The sequence below is a fragment of the Protopterus annectens genome, chromosome 3.part0 (assembly GCF_019279795.1).
Source record: "Protopterus annectens isolate FY-2018-M chromosome 3.part0, PAN1.0, whole genome shotgun sequence".
Classification (NCBI taxonomy): domain Eukaryota; kingdom Metazoa; phylum Chordata; order Ceratodontiformes; family Protopteridae; genus Protopterus; species Protopterus annectens.
Window position 1 is genome coordinate 1,196,121,676 of NC_056731.1, and position 20,423 is coordinate 1,196,142,098.

Genomic DNA, 20,423 nt, shown 5'->3' on the forward strand with positions numbered 1-20,423 from the left:
CAGAAATGGAAAAAAGTTCAGAAATTTACTGAGGTGAAGATGTCAGTAGAAGAGTTTGTATCACTTCATCACTGTGGAAGGATTCCTTAAAGATCAGCTGATATGGCAGGTGTACTTATCTGTTATATTTCAGGACAAAGAGGCAACATTTTGTTTCTGTGAGCGATGACGAGCTAGACTGTCTGAAAGTAGTTACTGTAATTTCCTGATCACATTTACAGCAGTATTGACATTCTGACAGGGATGATGAGATTCAAGAAAATAAAATAATACCTTATGTCTGCAGAAAGGGAGAAGGTACATGAAATCTCCATCTAATATGGAGAGTACCAAAAGTTTTTATTTTAGATATTGACTTAGTATAATGAAAAGTACACTCGAGTGGTTTATTATAGACATGTCATCATTTAGTATAGGGTTAATTAGTCTTTGAAGCACAGTGAGACGTATGTGCTTATATATTTAGTATATGCTAAACTCTGTTTTTGCATTAGGCTGTGGGATTAGAAGGTTTAATTGGCACAGAGAATGAACATGTTGATCTCTGCTCTCATTGTCTATGGTTATAAAATGATATTTGCTAGATGTTGATTGTTTTTCAGGAGGATTATGTCATAATTTATAGATGATTAATAGCCATGACAGCCGTTACCTTTTTCCTTTACTCTGGATAATTTGTAGTACTGGATTATATCAGGTTCTTTCTGGGAGAAGTAACTGGCATCAAGTGATTAACAAATTTCCTAACTAAACTAGTTTTAACTTAAAGAAATGAGTCTTGCACACTGCACTTCAAAAAATACATAAGCTGTGAGATAAAAAATGTTGTTCTTTTTAGGTGCAGAAAGCTTCCCCGTGCATTGAAGGAATGGCAGGCATTCTTGGACCTCAGAAAAACAATAGATGACTTCAATGAGTGCTGTCCCTTGCTGGAACATATGTCTAACAAAGCCATGATGGCTCGACATTGGAAACGAATGACTGATGTTACTGGTCACTCATTTGAAGTGGAAAGTGAGACCTTCAAGCTGAGAAATATTATGGAAGCTCCCCTCCTAAAATACAAAGAGGAAATTGAGGTAATATAAGGCAGAAAGAATAGAGTTTGTTAGCACATGCTAGTAATGGCTTATTAGTCGACAATGCACTGTAGTCCATGTTATAAGCATTGACTTTGCTACAGTTTGTTCTGCACCATGTATATGTAGAAAATCTGCTATATTCAGTAAGAAATAAGTGGCCTCTAAAATACAAAGAAGAAATTGAGGTAATATAAGGCAGAAAGAATAGACGTTTGTTAGCACATGCAGGTAACGGCATATTAGTCCTCAGTACACTGTAGTTCATGTTATAACCACTGTCTTTGCCACAATTTGTTCTGCACCACGTATATGTAGGAAACCTATTTAACAGGAAATAAGTGGCCTCTACAATACAAAGAGGAAACTGAGCTAATGTAAGACAGAAAGAACAGATGTTTGTTAGCACATGCTGGTAATGGCTTATTAGTCCTCTGTGCACTGTAGTTCACGGTATAACCACTGACTTTGCTACAGTTTGTTCTGTACCACGTATATGTTGAAAATAAGTGGCCTTTTGAAGTAACATTTTCTGAGTGAAATAATTAGCCATAGGTTTTGACTCATCATTGCAATTTAGATTTCCTAAGTGTTCCTTTTGTTCAGTCTTGTCATGTAACATGAATAACGTACTCTGAATTGTTGGGTTTTTGACATTTTTCCTTCCACTTAGTTGCATGTGTGTGGTACTGCTAAATGTAAAGTTTTCTGAAATTGGCCCCATCTCTAAATATTCCTGTTGTTGCTTCTGTTCCTTGACTTAGTTGTCTGTGTAGAGATCTGTACCCACAACTACCCAGTAATAGCAGAAGAGCAAACATATTACCAAGTCATCATTGTTTTATTTCTTCATTGTCTTACCACCCAAAAGCAAAACTACCATTTAGGAATCAATCCTACTTCCTTAGAGAAATTTGGGATGCTATGCCTTACTTTATTTTTTAAGTACCTTTATTAAATTATCACTTGCATTATAAGCAAACACATTTATATAGAAGTAATCAAACCACATTAACAAGTTCACATTTACAAACATTAAAGGATAAATAATAATATATGTGACGTAAAATCTAAGCAACGTTACATAAGTTATTCAGTTCCTGCCTTATCTTAAATCTCATCCCTTCTCCAACTTCTGCAAAACATTTTTCTGCACCTGTTGTTCCCACTGTTCTTTTTCTTCTTATTCTTTCAGCTGCTTCTGTTAGGGGTCACCACAGGGGATCACCTGTGTCCATTTCTTCCTGTCCTGTGCATCTTGCTCTGTCACACCAACCAACTGCATGTCCTCTCTCACCACATCCATAAACCTTATCTTAGCCTTCCCCTGTTCCTCTTTCCTGGCAGCTTTATCCTTCGCATCCTTCTCCCAATATACCCAGCATCCCTCCTCAGCACATGTCCAAACCAACACAATCTTGCCTCTCTGGCTTTGTCTCCAAACCATCCAACCTAAGCTGACCATCTAATATACTCATTTAAAATTTTCCTTTCCATCCTTGTCACACTCATTGGAAATCTTAACATCTTTAACTCTGTCATCTCCAGCTCTGACTCCTTTCTTTTTGTCAGTGCTACCATCTCCAACTCATATAACATAGCTGGTCTCACTACCATCTTGAAAACCTTCCCTTTCACTCTTATGGGTACCTGTTTGTCACAAATCACTCCTGACACTCTTCTACATCCACTCCATTCTGCCTGCACTCTCTTCTTCATCTCTTTTCCATACTCACCATTACTCTCAACTGTTTTTCTCAAGTATATAAACTCATCCACCTTCATCAGCTCTACTCCCTGCATCCTCACTATTCCTGTGTCTTCCCTCTGATTCAAACACATATATTCTGTCTTAATCCTGCAGCCCTTCATTCCTCACCTCTCTAGAACATATCTCCACCTTTCCAGGGTCTCCTCAACCTGTTCCCTACTCTCACTACAAATCACAATGTTATTCGCAAACGTCATAGTGTACGGGGCCTCTGTCTTATCTAGTCTGTCAATCTATCCTTCATCATTGCAAATAAGAAAGGGCTCAGAGCTGATCCTTAATATAATCTAACTCCACCTTAAATGCATCTGTCGCTCCTACTGCATACCTCACCACTGTCACACTGCCCTCATACATGTCCTGTACCACTCTTTCATACTTCTCTGCCAGTCCCAAGTTTCTCATACAATACCACAACTCCTCTAACACCCTCTCATATGCTTTCTCTAAGCCCACAAAGACACAATGCAACTCCTTCTGACCTTCTCTATACTTCTCCATCAAAACCCTCAGAGCAAACATTGTATCTGTAGTGCTCTTTCCTGGCATGGAACCATACTGCTGCTCACTATTCATCACCTCCCTTCTTAACCTAGCTTCCACTTCTCTTTCCCATAACTTCATTCTGTGTGGCTGATCAATTTTATCCCTCTGTAGTTACTACAGCTCTGCACATCACCCTTATTCCTAAAAATTGGTACCAATAACCTTCTTCATTCCTCCGGAATCCTCCCACTTTTCAAGATTCCATTAAACAATCTGGTTAAAAACCCAACTGCCATCTCTGCTAAACACCTCCATGCTTCCCCAGGTATGTTATTTGGACCAACAGCCTTTCCATTCTTCATCCTTTTCTTAACTGTCTTTACTTCCTTCTTGCTAATCCGTTTCATTTCCTGATTCACTATCCCCACATCATCCAACCTTCTCTCTCTCTCTCTCTCTCTCTCTCTCTCTCTCATTCTATTCATTCATCAGCCCCTCAAAGTATTCTTTCCATCTACTCAATACACTGTCCTCATTTGGAGTACTTTTCCCTCATTATCCTTTATCACCCTAACCTGCTGAACTTTTTTCCCAACTTGGTCCCTCTGTCTAGACAATCGGTACAGATCCTTTTCTCCCTCTTTAGTGTCCAATCTTTCATACAACTTGCCATATGCCTTATCCTTAGCCTACACCACCTCTCTCTTCACCATACGCCTCATCTCCTTGTACCCCTGTCTACTTTCTTCATCTCTCTGGCAATCTCACTTCTTCTTTGCCAACCTCTTCCTCTGTATACTGTCCTGTACTTCCTCATTCCACCACCAGGTCTTCATGTCCTCCTTCCTCTGTCCAGATGTCACACCAGGTACTTTTCTAGCTGTCTCCCTTACCACCTCTGCTGTGGCTGCCCAGCTATCTGGTAGCTCTTCACTGCCATCCAGTGCTTGTCTTAACACTTCCCTGAACTCCACCTTACAGTTTTCTTTTTTCAGCTTCTACCATTTGATCCTTGGCATCCTTTTCACAAAATCCACTACCATCTGACCTTCTGCATTCCTCTCCTTAACACCATACTTACCCATCACTTCCTCATCCCCTCTGATCCCTTCACCAACATGCCCATTGAAATCTACTCCAATCACCACTCTCTCACCCTTGGGTACACTCTCCATCACTTCATCTAACTTGCTCCAATATTTTTCTTTGTCATCCATCACACATCGAACTTGTGGAACATATGCACTAACATTTATCATCACACCATCAATTTCCAGCTTCATAAACATCACTCTGTCCGACACTCTTTTCACCTCCAAAACACTCTTTTGACATACTGTTCTTTCAGGCTAACCCCTACCCCATTTCTCCTCCCATCCACACCATGGTAGAACAATTTGAACCAACCTCCGATACACCTGGCCTTACTCCCTTTCCATATAGTCTCTTGCATGTACAATGCCAACCTTCCTTCTCTCCGTCATATCAGCTAACTCTCTCCCTTTGCCAGTCATACTGCCAACATTCAAAGTTCCTACTCTCACTTCCACACTCCTAACTTTCTCCCTCTCATCCTGCCTCCAGGCATGCCTTCCTCCTCTTCTTTTTCTTCTCCTTCAGCCAACAGTAGCCAAATTTCCACCAGCACCCTGTTGGCTAACAGTATTGGAGGCAGTCTTTGTTAACCCAGGCCTCGACTGATCTGGTTGGGAATCTGAATTGTTGCCTGCATATTTGATCTGGCAAAAATTTTACACTGGATGCCCTTCCTGACATAACCCTCCTCATTTATCTGGGCTTGTTAACGGCACAAAGAAATACACTGGCTTATGCATCCCCCACTGGCTGGGTTGCACATATTGTTCCTACAATTTCCATTTTTCTATGTAATTTACTCCTACCCTTTTCTAAATAGCCTACTTCCTGTTCTTTTACCTCTGTTATAATATTCACTACTTCAAGTATAGTTTAGATTTTGGTTTCCATTTTCTAGTGATTGCTTTTTTGGCAGTTGCTGGAATTAAACGTAACAAGGCCTTACTGTGTCTAGGCAATTCAGATCCTGTATCCGAACTCAGAAAATCATTTCATTAGTTACAGTTATTTGCTGACAGAGTACTCTGTAGGGAATTTTTAAAGTCTGCCAACTTATTACAGTCCGAAAACATATGTGCCCAGTTTCCTCTTTCTTCCCATCACACTTTCAACATTTGCCATCTACTGGAGGAAAAATATGGAGTCTGCTTGGGGTATAAAAGTGTCTATGTAAACACTTCCTGGCAGAAATCCTAAGTCTTCTAGACTTTGTTGCATATTTGGGAGCCATACATATATCCTTCCATATTTTTATTGTGAATTGCTCATACAATCTTTTCCCAATCCTTTCTCACCTTCCCTGATTGATTCCTATAGCTATCATGCAATATTGTATATGGCCTAGTAATTACCCCCTTTTTACCAGCAGATTCTGCTCTGGATTAAATTAAAAACTCAACCAATGCAGGTATTTCATGCAGGATTCCCCTATCTTTTACTCTTTGTATGTACTCTGATATCAATCCCTGATAGGGAAGGCAATCACTAACCTATAATCCAAATGTCTTTTTGGCCTCTTCCCATTCCATTACCTTTCCTTCTCCAATTATTTGTTCCCAGTACTTTGGTTCCTTTGCCAGCACCCTCTTGTCTATCCTCTGTACCCCTAATTGCAGTCATACCTTTTGGCAGAAGCTCCTTTCTCCATCCTCTTGTTGTCTTAGTTTGTGCTATACTTTCTGCTACCTTATGAATTTAATATTGTAATATTCTGTATGACTGTTGTATTTCTCCTTAAGGATCGTTCCATATTTCTTGAATTTCCTTCCATTTCATCATCATTCTTTTCCTTGTTTCTTGAATTTTCCTCTATTTCATCATCCCTTTCCACTTTAAATTATAGCTTTCTGCTTGTGTTATGTATGTGAACCTTAACAGTGTAGCTCTAAAGCATCCCCTTCAAAATCAGGTAATCCTAAATTACCTTGTTCTTTTGGAAGGATCAACTTATCCCATTTGACCCTCTTCCCCTCCAAGATAAATTCCATAAACTCTTTATTAATTGTTGTCTGCAACTTCCACTCTGGTTGATACAAATATGCCTGAGCTGTGTATAAAACTAAAGGGGTTAAAAACACTTTTACTGTTGTATTTTGCTTGACTTGTATCCATAGGTAAGAGTTTCCAGTTTCTCAGTTTTTGTTTTCTGTTTTGTTTAGTCTCCTCCCACATATTATTAGCTATCATAACCAAATCCTTTCTCCTAAATACTGCATTTTATAATGTCCCCATAAATATTGGTATTGCTGGACCAATTCACACGTGGCTGCATAGTTTATAGCTATAGCCTTTGTTTTAGTTTCATTAATTTTATATCTGCAAAACAAAAGGAGGTGTTTCAGAATATTCTACAACACTGAGATGTCCTTTTCTGGTTCCATCAGGTACAAAATAATCTAATCTGCAAATAATGCCAATTTTTCTGGAACACTGTGCCAATTATATCCTTGAATTTCTGAGTACCTTATTTTCTTTTCCAATGGTTATAAATATAATGCAGATAAAAAAAGGAGAAGGGGAAAGACCCCTGTCTGGTTTCTCTGTTCAGACCTGACTTATTAGAAAGGAACCCTCCCAAATGATTTTTTCCATTGCTCTGCTTATAAAATCCCAGCTTCCCTGGGGATCATCACCGTTCTATTAATGCAGTGAAATGTTTGCCACCCCCGCCCCCCCACCCACACACACAAACCACATTGGCCCATATCTATCAATTCTGCTATCACCTTTGCTATTCTTTTAGTCATTATAGACATAATCACTTTATAATCACGATTTAGAATTGAAATGAGACTATGGCAAGCTGGATCAGATGGTTCTTTACCATCTTTAGGTATTGCAGCTACCACAGCTTTTTTCCAGGATGTTGTTGCCTTCTCTCCTTTTAAAATGCTGTTAAAGAAAAACTTCCAGATCTTTATCTTCCCTCCTAACCTTCAAACTTCCACTGTAATGCCATCTATTCCTGAAGACCTTCCTGTAGATTGGTTATGCATCACCATTTTTAGCTCATTTCTTCGTATCTTAACTATTAGTTGTTGAGCATCACTTACCTCTAACTTTGACATATTTAACATATTTAAGTCTTCCTTAAATATTTCCATTTGTGCATTTTTATTTCCCTACTTCTCTGCTTTATACAAATTTTCATAAAATTTCCAAAATATCTCTACATTTGTTTAACAGCAATCTTTCTAAACTCATGCATGTTATCCAGGTATACCCTTATTTTCTCTTTAACACTCTGCAATTGCACCCCCCATGCTGTGAAATTCCCCTTATTTTGTAATACTTTAACCCTTGTCAGCCCCTCTAATTAATACTTATAACTTCTTAACCAGATCTGCTTTTTTTATTTGTACTCTGTATTTAAACCCAACTTTCATTTTATCCTACTTACTTGCTGTCTTCCCTGATAACTCCCAGATAATTTCCAATTCACATTCCTTAAAATCCTCTCTTTTTAACAGGTAGGTGGGGAAGCATCAGTGTCTTATCTTCACTTCATTACCCTGCATTTTTATCTTAGTAATTATTGTATGATCTGAAATAGTTACTGGATGTATATCAAAGTTTTCAATTAAATGGATGTCTTCCTCAGAAATATAATTTCTATCAAGTCTAGCTCAGTTATTGTAGCTTGGGGAACAATATGTAAATTCTCCTCAAGTTCCTGATACTGAATTCATGTATTTCATACCAAATATTTTCATACATTTCATCAGAAATCTAACCTGATTTGTTCTGTTTTTCCTTTTCCCATTATACATCTTCCTAGTAGCAAATCAAATTCCAGTCCTCACCTATAAGTAATATTTCCTGCTTAAAGCAGATTATTTCTCCCCAAATTATTATAAGGTTCAAAATAACACTTTTATGTGGAATATAAATAAATACATGCCAGTGTGATCCTCATCCCTTGCCAGTATCCACTTATTACCACAAAGCTACCATTATTAGCTTAGTTTCCCTCGTCTACTGGAGATCCCCAAGCAATTAATATAAGTAATCCTGAGTTCCTTTGTCCTTGATTTTCTGCAGAATATCCATCCTGAGATCTGTTCTTTATCAGATTCAGATGCTCAGTTCTTTCCACATGCGTCTCCTCCAGCATTGCTATTTGTACTCTGCATTTCTTAACATAATTAAGTATTCTTTCTTTTTTGTCTGTACCTATAACACCACTCACATTCCAAAATATTATGGAAAGTGTCATCATGGTAAGAAGTTTTTACTCCCATTTATTATATGTGGCAGCTTTTTTAAATATCTGATCACATCTTTTGTGTTACATGCACCCATTAATGTTTGGCAGGTTAGTGATATATACAGTTTTTTCTTATCATGAACATTGGAACCTATGTTATATTTTACAAGACTTTTTGTTTTAATAAAAACCTTCAAAACAAACAAACAAAAAAACACACACACCTAGAACAACCCAGAACCTATTAACTTATTACAAACACACATAACTATGTACATCTTCAAATAATGAAGTTTAAAGCTCCTAATTCACTAACCTGAGAAATGTACACAACACATAAATAAATTAAGGTTTATGTTGCTAAACACTTGGAGTTTAAATCAGAAACTGCACTCTCTGGAAGCACTCTTCTCCCTGGAGGATGTTGACATCTGTGCAAACACAAAAACTTGGTTCAGGGCTACAGACAGTATCCCAGCCTTACAAGGCTACAGTGGCATCCACACTTTCAGACTGCAAAATGAACATGTGAGAACCAAAAGAGGAGTAGTATCTATCTTCATCAAAGATAAATACACCTCTAGACTGGTTAGACAGGAAAACTCCATGAAGTTACAACAAGTTCAACTAACTCTGGGTAAGACCCCACTTCAGATCATTGTTAGTTATAGGCCCCCTTCAATGAACCAAGATATACCCACTCTGTTTATTTGGACCTACTTGAGTCAAATTACAACCAAACACTCTAGTCATGGGCAATTTTAAATATCCTTCCATTGACTGGGAAACTTGTATGAGTACCAACATGCTTGCACAAAGGTTCCTGGACTTTGTTAACATTAATGCCCTGGAACAATTAGTATGCAGCCCCACAAGGGGCTCAAATATTCTTGACCTGGTACTCACCAACATGGGTGACTGTTGCATCACTAGAAGTATAGGACCCTCACTGGTTAAATCTGATCACAAATCAGTCACATTTGGAGTAGCTGTAACACATGAACCCCTCTTAGGTGAAATCAGGCAAAAAATGTCACCAAAGCTAATTATAGCCCCCTAAGGGAATGGCATAAATAACATCCAAGCTCCTGTTCCTACAGATGGTATTCACAGCTATACTAAGGTATACACAAATGCCCTGTTGCCCTGTACAAACACTTATACACTTGTACTGACACAGCTGTACCTGATAGGATCAAAACAAGATCCTCAAGAAAAAACAACCCTTCTTGGTGGACATCTAGCATTAATAAGTTATACACCAAGAGGAAGACGTTGCTGTCTAAGAATAAAAAAGAGAGGTCCCAGCATTGCAAGAACACCCTTCTCTGCTTGAACAAGCAAATAAGACAACTTGTAAAATCCTCTAAGGGCAACTTTGAAAAAAAACTTTAGCAACCATAGCTAAGGATAACCATAAAGCATTCTTCAGCTATATACATAACCTAAAAGGTTGGACTCACACATGTGCTGAACTAGCTGTGGATGGTATCATACACACTGATCCTGTGAAAATAGCTAACCTGTTAGCTGACAGGTTTGGCGAAAATGTCTCCACCCTTCCCATCCAAACGTTCCACAAATCATTCCCTGTACATCTTCCCACCTTGCTTATCTCCAAAGAACAAGTTATTAATGCTCTCTCCAAGGCCAAATGCACAGCCTCTGTGGGACCAGATGGCATCCCTGGTTGCGTTTTGTGTGTGTTTGAAATAAGTTAATAGGTTATGAGTTGTTCTGGGTGTGTGTTTGTTTTTTTTTTTGGAGGTTTTTATTAAAACAAAAAGTCTTTTAAAATGTGACATAGGTTCCAATGTGTTATTAACTCCATTAGGTACTCCCTTCAACCACAGCCTGAGTACTGGTTTTGTCCCTGCTTAATGGAAAACAGCAACCGTCATCCCTTTTCATAAATGGGATGCAGCAACAGACCCTGAGAATTATAGGCCCATAAGCTTAACCAGACTTACCTGTAAGGCCATGGAATGAATCATCATGAACCTTATAAATCAGGTTATAAATAAGGATATAAGTGAACCCTTCATCTGACACAATTTGGTTTTGTCAAAGGCAGGTCATGCCTGCTAAACCTAGTGAACTTCTTCAAAAACATCACCAGAGCCACAGACGAAGGCAAATCTGTGCATGCAGCCTACCTTGACTTAACCAAGGTATTTGACACAATCCCACATTCTGGAATCATTGATAAACTCTCCTAGTTGAATATCAGCCCTTATGTCATCAGGTGGGTTGCTATCTGGCTCATGGACAGATTGCATTCAGTCAGAGTTGGGGACTTTACTTCAACCAGCAGACCTGTCACCATATGGGTTCCACAGGGGTCAATGCTGGGCCCCCTGTTATTTGGAATGTACTTCTCAGAAGTTCAGGCCAAAACAGAGGAGCTGTGGCTGACTAAGTTTGCTTACAGCTACAAATTAGGTGCAGTCATTGAATCCCCAGACGATGTCATTATACTTTAAGAGGGACTTATACAAACCAATGATTGGTGCCAAAGCCATGAACTAAAACTCTATGCTAAAAAAATGCATTATCATCTACTTTGGTATAAATGATATCCCTGCTCACTATCATATAAATAATAAGTAACAACTCAGTAGTGAGAGACTTGGGAATGCAAGTTGACTGTAGCCTAAATTGACCGCCATGTGTCTACTGTGGTAAGGAAGGCCTTCTACGTTGCACACCTCATTAGCAAAGGCATTGCCTCAAGAATGAAAGAGGTAATAAATCCTCTGTACTCGACCCTTATCAGGTCAGTAATCAAGTACAGTGCTCCCTTTGGTATGTACCTTACCAGGCACCTGCAGCAATTTGAGAGACATCAGACAGTTCTAACCAAGAAAATTCAAGGACTCCAGCACATGTCATACACCCTGGTAGTCAGTCTCCAGTCCATTTATTGTATTATACAATAAAAGGACTGGAGACTGACTACCAGGGTGCTTATTTTTTGGTTTATTTGTTTTTTTTTGGTAAGCACCTTTACACCACTTTACTGGTTTTACATGTCATACACTGACGGACTGAAGTCATTGTCACTGTATTCAATAACATATGGACTACTTACAGGAGACTTGTGCTTGGCCTACAGAGCAACCTTGGATCCAAACCTAATGGAAATGTTGCTCATTTGCAAGTCAAATGGGAGAAGTGTCACCCACTCCAGGGACCTTAACCTGGCCTGTGACATAAATAGGACCTGCTGGAGAGACAGATATGTCTCTCAGAGGTTGCCACTTCTCTGGAATAGGTTACCAATTCACATCAAACAGAGCCCCTCTATGACCCTGTTTAACATACCCTGGATGACTGGATGGAAAACCATAAATTCCTGCTGGGATTTCACCTATGACCCTCCTAAATATGAGCAGTTGTTGGTAACTAAGATCTTGAATTTAGGCAGTATCATTTATATTGGGTTTCTCTAGTGTTATATTGGGTACACATGGCTAGGCTTATAAAGACCTTTTGGTCAATAGCCTAGTAACCACCTATGAACCTATAATAGGAACATTTGTGCCAAATAGACCACTGTTATCACAGGCCCAATTTAACCCGAAACTGAGGTTATCCATGCTAAGATGCATGTTATTGCCTGTTCTTCTCCTTAAAAAGTAGCGTTTTCATTTTAAAACTTCATCAGATGTGGATCTAACAATCAAACTCAGAGTTAAAGCATCCTAATAAGCAAACTGTTTTTATTTTCTTTGATTTTTATTGATGCTAAGCCATACATATGAGTATCAGCCTCGCCTGTCTCTTTGGTACAGATTGCATGCCTCATCTTGGCAGTGAACACACTTCACAGAGACTTAACAGCTCTACATATGTTATCATCTGTGTAGATGTTCTTCGTGTTTCACTGTTGCAGTCATCACATTTGGGTTATCCCTGCCAGGGTAGCCCTCAGCCGGCCCGAATAGCAGAGGCGTAGTATTTCTGCATCGGTTGCTGTCGCTTCAGGACTGACGTCAGGTCATCAGTAGTATAAAGTAAGGCAGCCGATGCCATTACATCAGTCTTTCTTGCCGTGGAGCCCGAAGCAGAAGCAGTTCTCATGAGTGCCGGTTGGCCACTACCTTAGTTTAGTCTTCCAAATTAAAGCTGAAATCTTCTAAAGCTAAGTACCCCATTGGGGATCCTTTTTTCTTGCACTAACCGATGTCAGAAAAAGTTAACAATTGTCTCGCCTGTGGAAAGCAAATACCACACCGAGACTTTCATTCTTACTGCGTCACTTGCTTAGGCCCAGACCACGACGTCCCCTGCTATCGCTTCTGTGCTTTGTTCAACGCCAGAACTATATGTTGTCGGGCCCTTATTGTAGCTAGATATTTTTGCTTACAGTCCTCGAATTCTGATATGGCTTTGGTAAGCCATCCAACAGCAGATCTTCCTAAAAAAATGTAAAGATAAAGACAGAGACAGACCGCACAGGTCCAAACCTACCGACGGTGCTCCCGTGAAGCTAGTAGTCAGTTTTCCGGTCCTCAGTGGGGCACTTTCGCAACCCCTAATGCCCACTTCTGTGGATTCGCAAGCCACTACCGAGACCCTTTCGGAGTCCCGTATGCCGCAAAATTCTTCTTTGACTAAGGATCCTGCAGTCATCTCTACCTTGGATGGGTCCAGAGATGCTGAACAGGCACCAGCTTCTGAGGAAGTCCTTTGCACTACCGATTCTCGACACAAACCAACAACTTCTTTCACGACTACCGTTCTTTCAAAAACTACCAGGTTTCTTAGGCCCAGGTTACGAACCACAACCAAGAAACCGACGACTCAGTCTCAGGCACCTGCTTTCTTGCCTCAGTGCCAAATGATTAAAATGATGGAAGGACGTTATCGTGCTGAGCAGGGGAAGCCAAGCTACCCCTTCCAAAAGAAAGAGATCTGTCCCCTGTAGTTTTGTCTGAACAGGAGTCCGATGACTCTGATGCATCTGAGTATGAAGGCATGCAACCCCTCTGCTTATGAGGATCACCCTCCAGCAGCTGCTACCCACGCTCTCCAAGGATGCTTGGCTAGCCACCCTAGACCTAAAGGAGGCCTGCCTCCACAATCCTATCAGGGAATCATGCAGGAAATATCTCCATTTCAGGGCAGGATCTCAGCACTTTCAGTTATGTGCGCGTCCCTTTGGCTTATCTACTGCTCCCAGAGTTTTCACAAATTGTCTGGCTCCGGCCATTGCCTTTTGCAGACAAAGGAATATCCAGATTTACCCATACTTAGATGATTGCCTAATTCAGGCAGACATCCAGGAAAAGCTGCTTAAGGACCTGGCCTTTGTAAAGTCCCTACTAACCTCCCTAGGGTACACAATCAACGAAAATAAATCCAAACAGGTACCCACCCAAAGGATTATATTCCTGGGAGCAAGCCTGAACACAGCATCCCAGATGGCATTCCTTACTCCAGAAAACCAAACCTTCCTGATGGCCTACTACTCTCAACTAGCCACCAGACCCCAACTATCTGCAAAGAAAATCCTGCAAGCTCTGGGGTTCATGGCATGTTGCATTCTACTCCTTCCATATGCCAGACTGCATATGAGGAAACTTCAGTGGTACCTAAACAGCCTTTGGTGTCAACACTGTCAAGACCTAGAGACTCTTATACCTATAATACCTTGCCTCAGAAAAGATTTTCTTTGGTGGGGAAAAGCATGCTCCCTCAACAAAGGACTACCTTTCTCACCACCCCACCCCGACCAGACCCTCACCGCAGATGCATCAGATTATGCCTGGGGTGCACACCTGGGTGGCAGGTGCACACAGGGCCAATGTAGCCCACAGTAAATCCATCTGCACATCAACCAAAAACAGATGATATCTCTTCAGCACGCCTTGATAGCTTTCAAGCCCCCTTCTCTCCCCAGGGGCTCTCCTGATCAAAACAAACAACTGTGATGTGGTATATCAACAAGCAGGGAGGGACTCAGTCCTACCCTCTGTGCAGGCTGGCCATGACCCTTTGATACACAGCCTCTGCCATGCAACTCCACCTGTTAGCACAATTCCTACCGGGTTCTCTCAACTCTCTGGCGGACCATTTAAGCAGAAATTTTCTGGACCCACACGATTGTCAGCTCAACAGAAGAACCTTTGCCTTAATAACTCAGAAATGAGGCACCCCCTCCCACACCAACCATCAGCTCAGCAAGTTCTGCACCAGGGAGCATCACTGCATGGCTTGGAAAGTGGATGTCTTGTCCTTCCCCTGGGTCAATCTATCGGTCTGTGCCTTTCCTCCACTACCTCTCATCCCCAGGGTACTGCTCAAAATAAAGGAGGAAAAACCAAGGACAATTATTAAAGCTCCAGACTGGCCTCACCAGCACTGGTACCCCTTGCTGCATAGCCTGTCCCCTCTGCCACCTTGGCATCTCCCTCAGATTCCAAACCTCCTGACCCAGAGGGAAGGGGAATTAATGCATCCCCAATTGCAGGCACTCAATTTGGCAGATTGGCTTATTCCCTAACCCCCCATCAATCTGCCAACCTCAGCAAACAGGTTCTAGATGTTATAAGTGAGGCCAGATACCCTATCACTAGGAAGTCTTATGCTGACAAATGGAAAAGGTTATGCACCAGGATTCAGGCTAAGGGAGCCAGTACAGCAGAGCCCTCCCTCTCTCTCATCTTGGATTACTTAGCTGACCTGCTACACAGTGGACTCTCCTTTTCCTCTATTAAAATTCATGCCTCTGCTATCTCTGCTCATTTTCCCACTAAGTAGCCCCTTTTCTCACACCCTCTGATTAAGCAGTTCCTAAGAGGGGCTAGCAACTTCAGGACATCCAGAAGAGCACCAACCCCAGCTTGAGACGTTAACTTTGTGTTGGAAAAGCTCATCCCCCCCTTCGAACCTGCCTCTTCAGCAGAGCAAGAATTTCTCTCCTGGAAGACGGCTTTCCTTCTGTCCATCACTTCAGCCAGAAGGGTCTCCGAGCTGCAAGCACTCGTGGCTGTGGAACCCTTCATAATCTTCCATGCTGACAGAGTATCCCTCAGGACTAACCCATCTTTTATGCCCAAGGTGGTGTCCATTCATTTGCTCACCTTTTTCCCTAACCCACAGAACAAGGAGGAAAGGATCCTGCACTCTCTAGATGTGCACAGACAGCTCAGATTCTATCTAGACAGGTCTAAATCCTTCAGAAAGTCTGATCAATTGCTGGTTAACTTTGCTGCAGGGGCAGAGGGCAAAACCATCTCCAAAAAAACATCTCCAAATGGATAGCACACTGCATCCATTTCTGCTACAAACAAAGCAGAAAGCCTCCACCTGGACATCTGTTTACACCTTTACCAAACATTACCATCTGCCTATCTTCTCCAAATCCAGGGCAGGGTTTGCCTCTGCAGTCTTGCAGGGTATCCTAGCCAGCCCCTAGTTTCCTTGACTGCCTCCACCCTTTTCTTCAGCTTTGGGAATCAACCCAAATGTGATGACTGCAACAATGAAACATGAAGAACATAGAACAGTTGTGTACACTTACCATAAATGTAATCTTCGAGTGTATTCACTGTTGCAGTCCGGGTTTCCCTGCCTCCACCCCCCTCTTCTTTCTTCTCTTTCCTCACAAGGGACATATTGGTATTTACTTTCTACTGGTGGGGTTCTTCCACCAGAACCTGGCTCCCACTTTGGGGCTCCTGACAGGTTAGGGCAAGAAAAACTGATGTAATGGCGTTGGCTGCCTTACTTTATACTACTGATGACCTGCCACCAGTCCTGAAGCGACAGCAACTGACGCAGAAATACTAAGCCTCTGGTATTCGAGTCGGCTGACGGCTACCCTGGCAGGGATAACCCAGATGTGATGACTGCAACAGTGAATGCACTTGAACATCTACATTTATGGTAAGTGTACACAACTGTACTTTTTAGACCCCATCTCCCACCTTAACAACACAAGATTACAGCCTATTAACCTAAACATGCTTTTGCCTATCTTTTCCACTCTTTTTTACATATTTTATTGTAATGTTTCATAGAAATAATGTTAATAAAAGACATTTTTTACTTAGTTACCTTTTTCCTTCTTCCTCCCCTCCCCTCAAACTCCTTCCAGACATTAATGACATGAAGTGCAGCAAATACCTTTCAATTCCTCACGAGTTTAACAAAGTCAACAGAAGTCCACGCTTTCCTTTTATTCTTATCCAGTTGTATTTCACAGATATGATTGATGCTTTGCAGTCTCACATTTATTCACTAATTTCTGCATTGCTGGTCTTCTTCCTGTTCATCTCCCTCTCTCAACTCCAGATCATGGTTCAATTCCATGGTGCTCCCAATTCTTCTGACTGGCTCTGTGTTTTTCTGTCTGTCAAACATTTTTATTTGGAACAGTGGAAAAAGTTTTACTGGTAAAGTCTCTCTTCTGTCTGGTGCACAGTGAATAATCATTTTTCACAAACACTCTACTGTCTCTGATGTTTAATACTTTGCCCTTTTGCCACAGTTTTACCAGGAGCAACTCTTTCAGCTGATAGGCTTTTATCTTTACTCATAAAGATCTTGGCTGCTTTCTTATGGCCATATTTGGAGTATACACACAGTCTGCCCTTTCATTTAACAGTTCCTGCTGTGGAATACCAATCCAGTTACTTTTTTGTGTCATCATAAAGTTAAATCATTCTGTTCCTTCTAGTTTCTATGATACAGCAGAAAATCACAGATTATCCCAACATGCTCTGTCTTCTAATTCTACAAGTTTTTTGAAACATCTCTTCTTAAGCAGTCTCATCTTCAGCCAGCCTTTTCTTCACTTCAGCCTCTGATTTTTAAAGTTTTATTAGCTCATCTGAATAGCTGTTTAAAATGTCTTCCATTTTGACTTCCAGGATGGCTGCACACTGAGTAACAGCTTAATTTCAGCACACCCAGTGTGAAAAGAGAAACTTAAAAAACAGAGCCAGTGAATTTATCTTTTTGGGTAAATTTCCATTACTGGCTTGTAAGTGCACTGCCGGGATGCCAGCAAAGAAGAACTTTGGCAATCCTGAAAGAAAATTGACTTGAAAAAGTGAACATAAGACAAAGATTGGGAATAATCCTGCAGCTGTTCAGCAAAAATCAGTTTGAGCTCCAGCTTTGTTTCAAGATTTGACTTCCAGTAATCTAGAGCAAAAAAAAAAAAGTCAAATGTCCTTAGAGCTGAGTAGAATAAATGAAACACTGAAGGAGTATATCAACTCAAATAACAAAAGGCTGGGAAAATAGGATAGACTAGAGTTGGGAGAATAAGAACTACAGGAACAAATACAGTTCAGAGGTTAATGAATAAATGTGAGATTACAAAGCATCAATCACATTTGTGAATTATGGCAGAGCAAGCAAACATGGAAATATTGGACTTTTTTTACTTTGTTAAACATGTAGGGACTCCAAGGCATATGCAGTAGTTTGTGTCATTAATGTTTGGAAAAACATTAAGGCAAGGGGAAAAGGAAGGAAACAGGTAACTGTAAGTACAAATGTTTTATTTTAAACTGTATTTTTATAAAACATAATATGCACTTGTTCAGATATTTTTGTGTGTAATAGGGATACTTAATGTAAAAACAGAAGAAAGCCTGGACAAAAGAACATGATATAAGTAAAATTGCTATGTTTTTTCTTACTTTTGCATTGGGAATGATTAGATTAAGACCCCTGGCTTGATCTAACAACAGGTTTTAAAGTGAGTCAAGTAAATAAAACAACACTGAATGTAATAAAAAGTTTTCCTTCAGCAAATAAATGTTCACAGTGCAATTTAAGAAGCTTTAATCTGAAAGCAACTGTGTATCTAGTTCTCATGTTTCTATGGAGACAAGCTGATAAGGGCAGTACAAACAGAATACTTTTTTCTTACAGTCGCTAAAAAAATGTTTATTGAAAGTATCCTAGTTGTTTTCTACATTTAGGAGAGAAATAAAGATGAGACAAACTCAGATAGCATGTAGTGTAAGTAGGAACACAATCTGTACCATGTGTTTTCATGTATAACCTTCAGTGTAGGTCAGGTCAAACCTGTGAATGCAGCTGCCAGTCTGGGACATTTGTTTCTTTCAAGAGGGTTACAGTTCATTATTTGAAGATGTGCATAGTTTTGTGTGTTTGTATTAAGTTAATATGTTACGGGTGTGTTGTGTGTGTGTGTGTGTGTGTGTGTGTGTGTGTGTGTGTGTGTGTGTGTGTGTGTGTGTGTGTGTGTGTGTGTGGGTTTACTATCATAATATTGATGCGGACTCTGTCAAATGATCATATCATTGACCCAGGTCTGCAAAAAGTCACAATGCCAAATTCCAATATTGTCGAATTACATCCTGAATTCGACATAGGAACAAGCGTTAACACGGGTCGAGATTTGTACATCGACAATATCGGAGTTCGACATTGTCACCATTCTACCTCCGGACTTTGTGCAAAGTGGATTCGACTGAATCCACTTCAATGTTATGATAGCAAACTGTGTGTCTGTGTATGTTTGTTTGTTTAAGGGTTTCATTAAAAGTCTTCTAAGATGTGACACAGGTTCAAATGAATATGACAAGAAACAACTGTATAAAAGATCAACCAACCTGCAAACATTGGTGTATGCATGTAATGCAAAAGCTGAAACCAGACATTTTTAAAAAGGCTGTTCATACATAACAGTTGGGAATAATAACTTCTTATAATAGCTTTCCATGTTATCTTTGAGTATGAATGGTCTCTTGTATATACAAAAAAAGAGTAGTGAACTGTATTTAAAAAATGCTGAGTGCAAATAGTTGTGCTATAGGTGACCCATCTGGAAAGAAATGAGCATTTGAATTTGACAAAGAAGGGAGAAGACTAAGCATATTTCCCCTGTTCCTAAGGATCCTCAGAATGAATGGCAGTATTTCAGACAGGGTCTGTGTAATGCTGTTATGTTTTGAAGCCCCCTCAGGGAGTTTCTTTTCCTTCCTCCCCTTGGTCTTCTACTACCTTAAGAGTCCTAGGGAGCAGGATTCTTATGATGAGGAAGTAGATTGTGATGAAGAATCTTTGGCCTATTCCTCCAGATTCCCTTTTCCTTGAATTATGGTTCTGAGGAAAAGGACTCAGTCTGAATTCTCCTTTTGAGTAGATTTTCTTTCGAGATACTGTTTCCTGTATGATGAAGATTTTCACATGGGATTGTACCCAGGTTTCTGATGTTCAGAAGAGGTATTATGACCTCCTTCACATGGAGTCTTCTAAGTCCTCTGCTGTTCCTTCTGTTCTTGCTGCCATGTTAGACATAACAGCTTCTCATGCTCCTAATTCCCTGTCTCCTGCTCCTAAGAAGCCTGATAATTTTATAAGGTACCTGATGATTGTAAATTTCTTTACAAGCGTCCCTCTGCTGACCCTTCTGTTATTTCTGTTTCTTCTGATAAGCCCTATAAGCTTTTATTCTACTAAGCTGCTTCCCTGTCACAAGGACTGCAGAACCATGGAAAGATTAGGTAAGAAGGTGTACAATGCTGCTGATCTAGCATTTAGGGGTGTAAATTACCATACATGTATGACCAGGTATGTTTTGGCTCTTCTCTTTCAGGCTTTTCAAGTTGTTTCAGACCTTCGTCATTCTGAGGGGAAGGCTTTGTCCCTCTCTTTGTTGGTGTCCTCCTCGCAAATAGCTTGCCTTCCATTAAATGTAGTTATGACACAGCTGATGCCTCTTCTAGAGCTGCTACCTTTGGTCCTCTGTTGAGGATATATTCCTAGTTTTGCCTTCAGCCTGTGCCTGATGATA

At 40.4% G+C, this 20,423-nt stretch overlaps 1 protein-coding gene across 1 annotated transcript in view; it reads left to right on the forward strand.

The window, feature by feature from the left end:
- The window catches only part of LOC122797021 (dynein axonemal heavy chain 5-like), a 374,439-nt gene that overhangs the window by 199,684 nt on the left and 154,332 nt on the right, over positions 1-20,423 (forward strand). Inside the window, exon 8 of the mRNA XM_044065790.1 lies at positions 839-1,079. Within this exon, the coding sequence (XP_043921725.1) occupies positions 839-1,079 (241 nt within the window). The remainder of the gene's footprint in view (positions 1-838; positions 1,080-20,423) is intronic.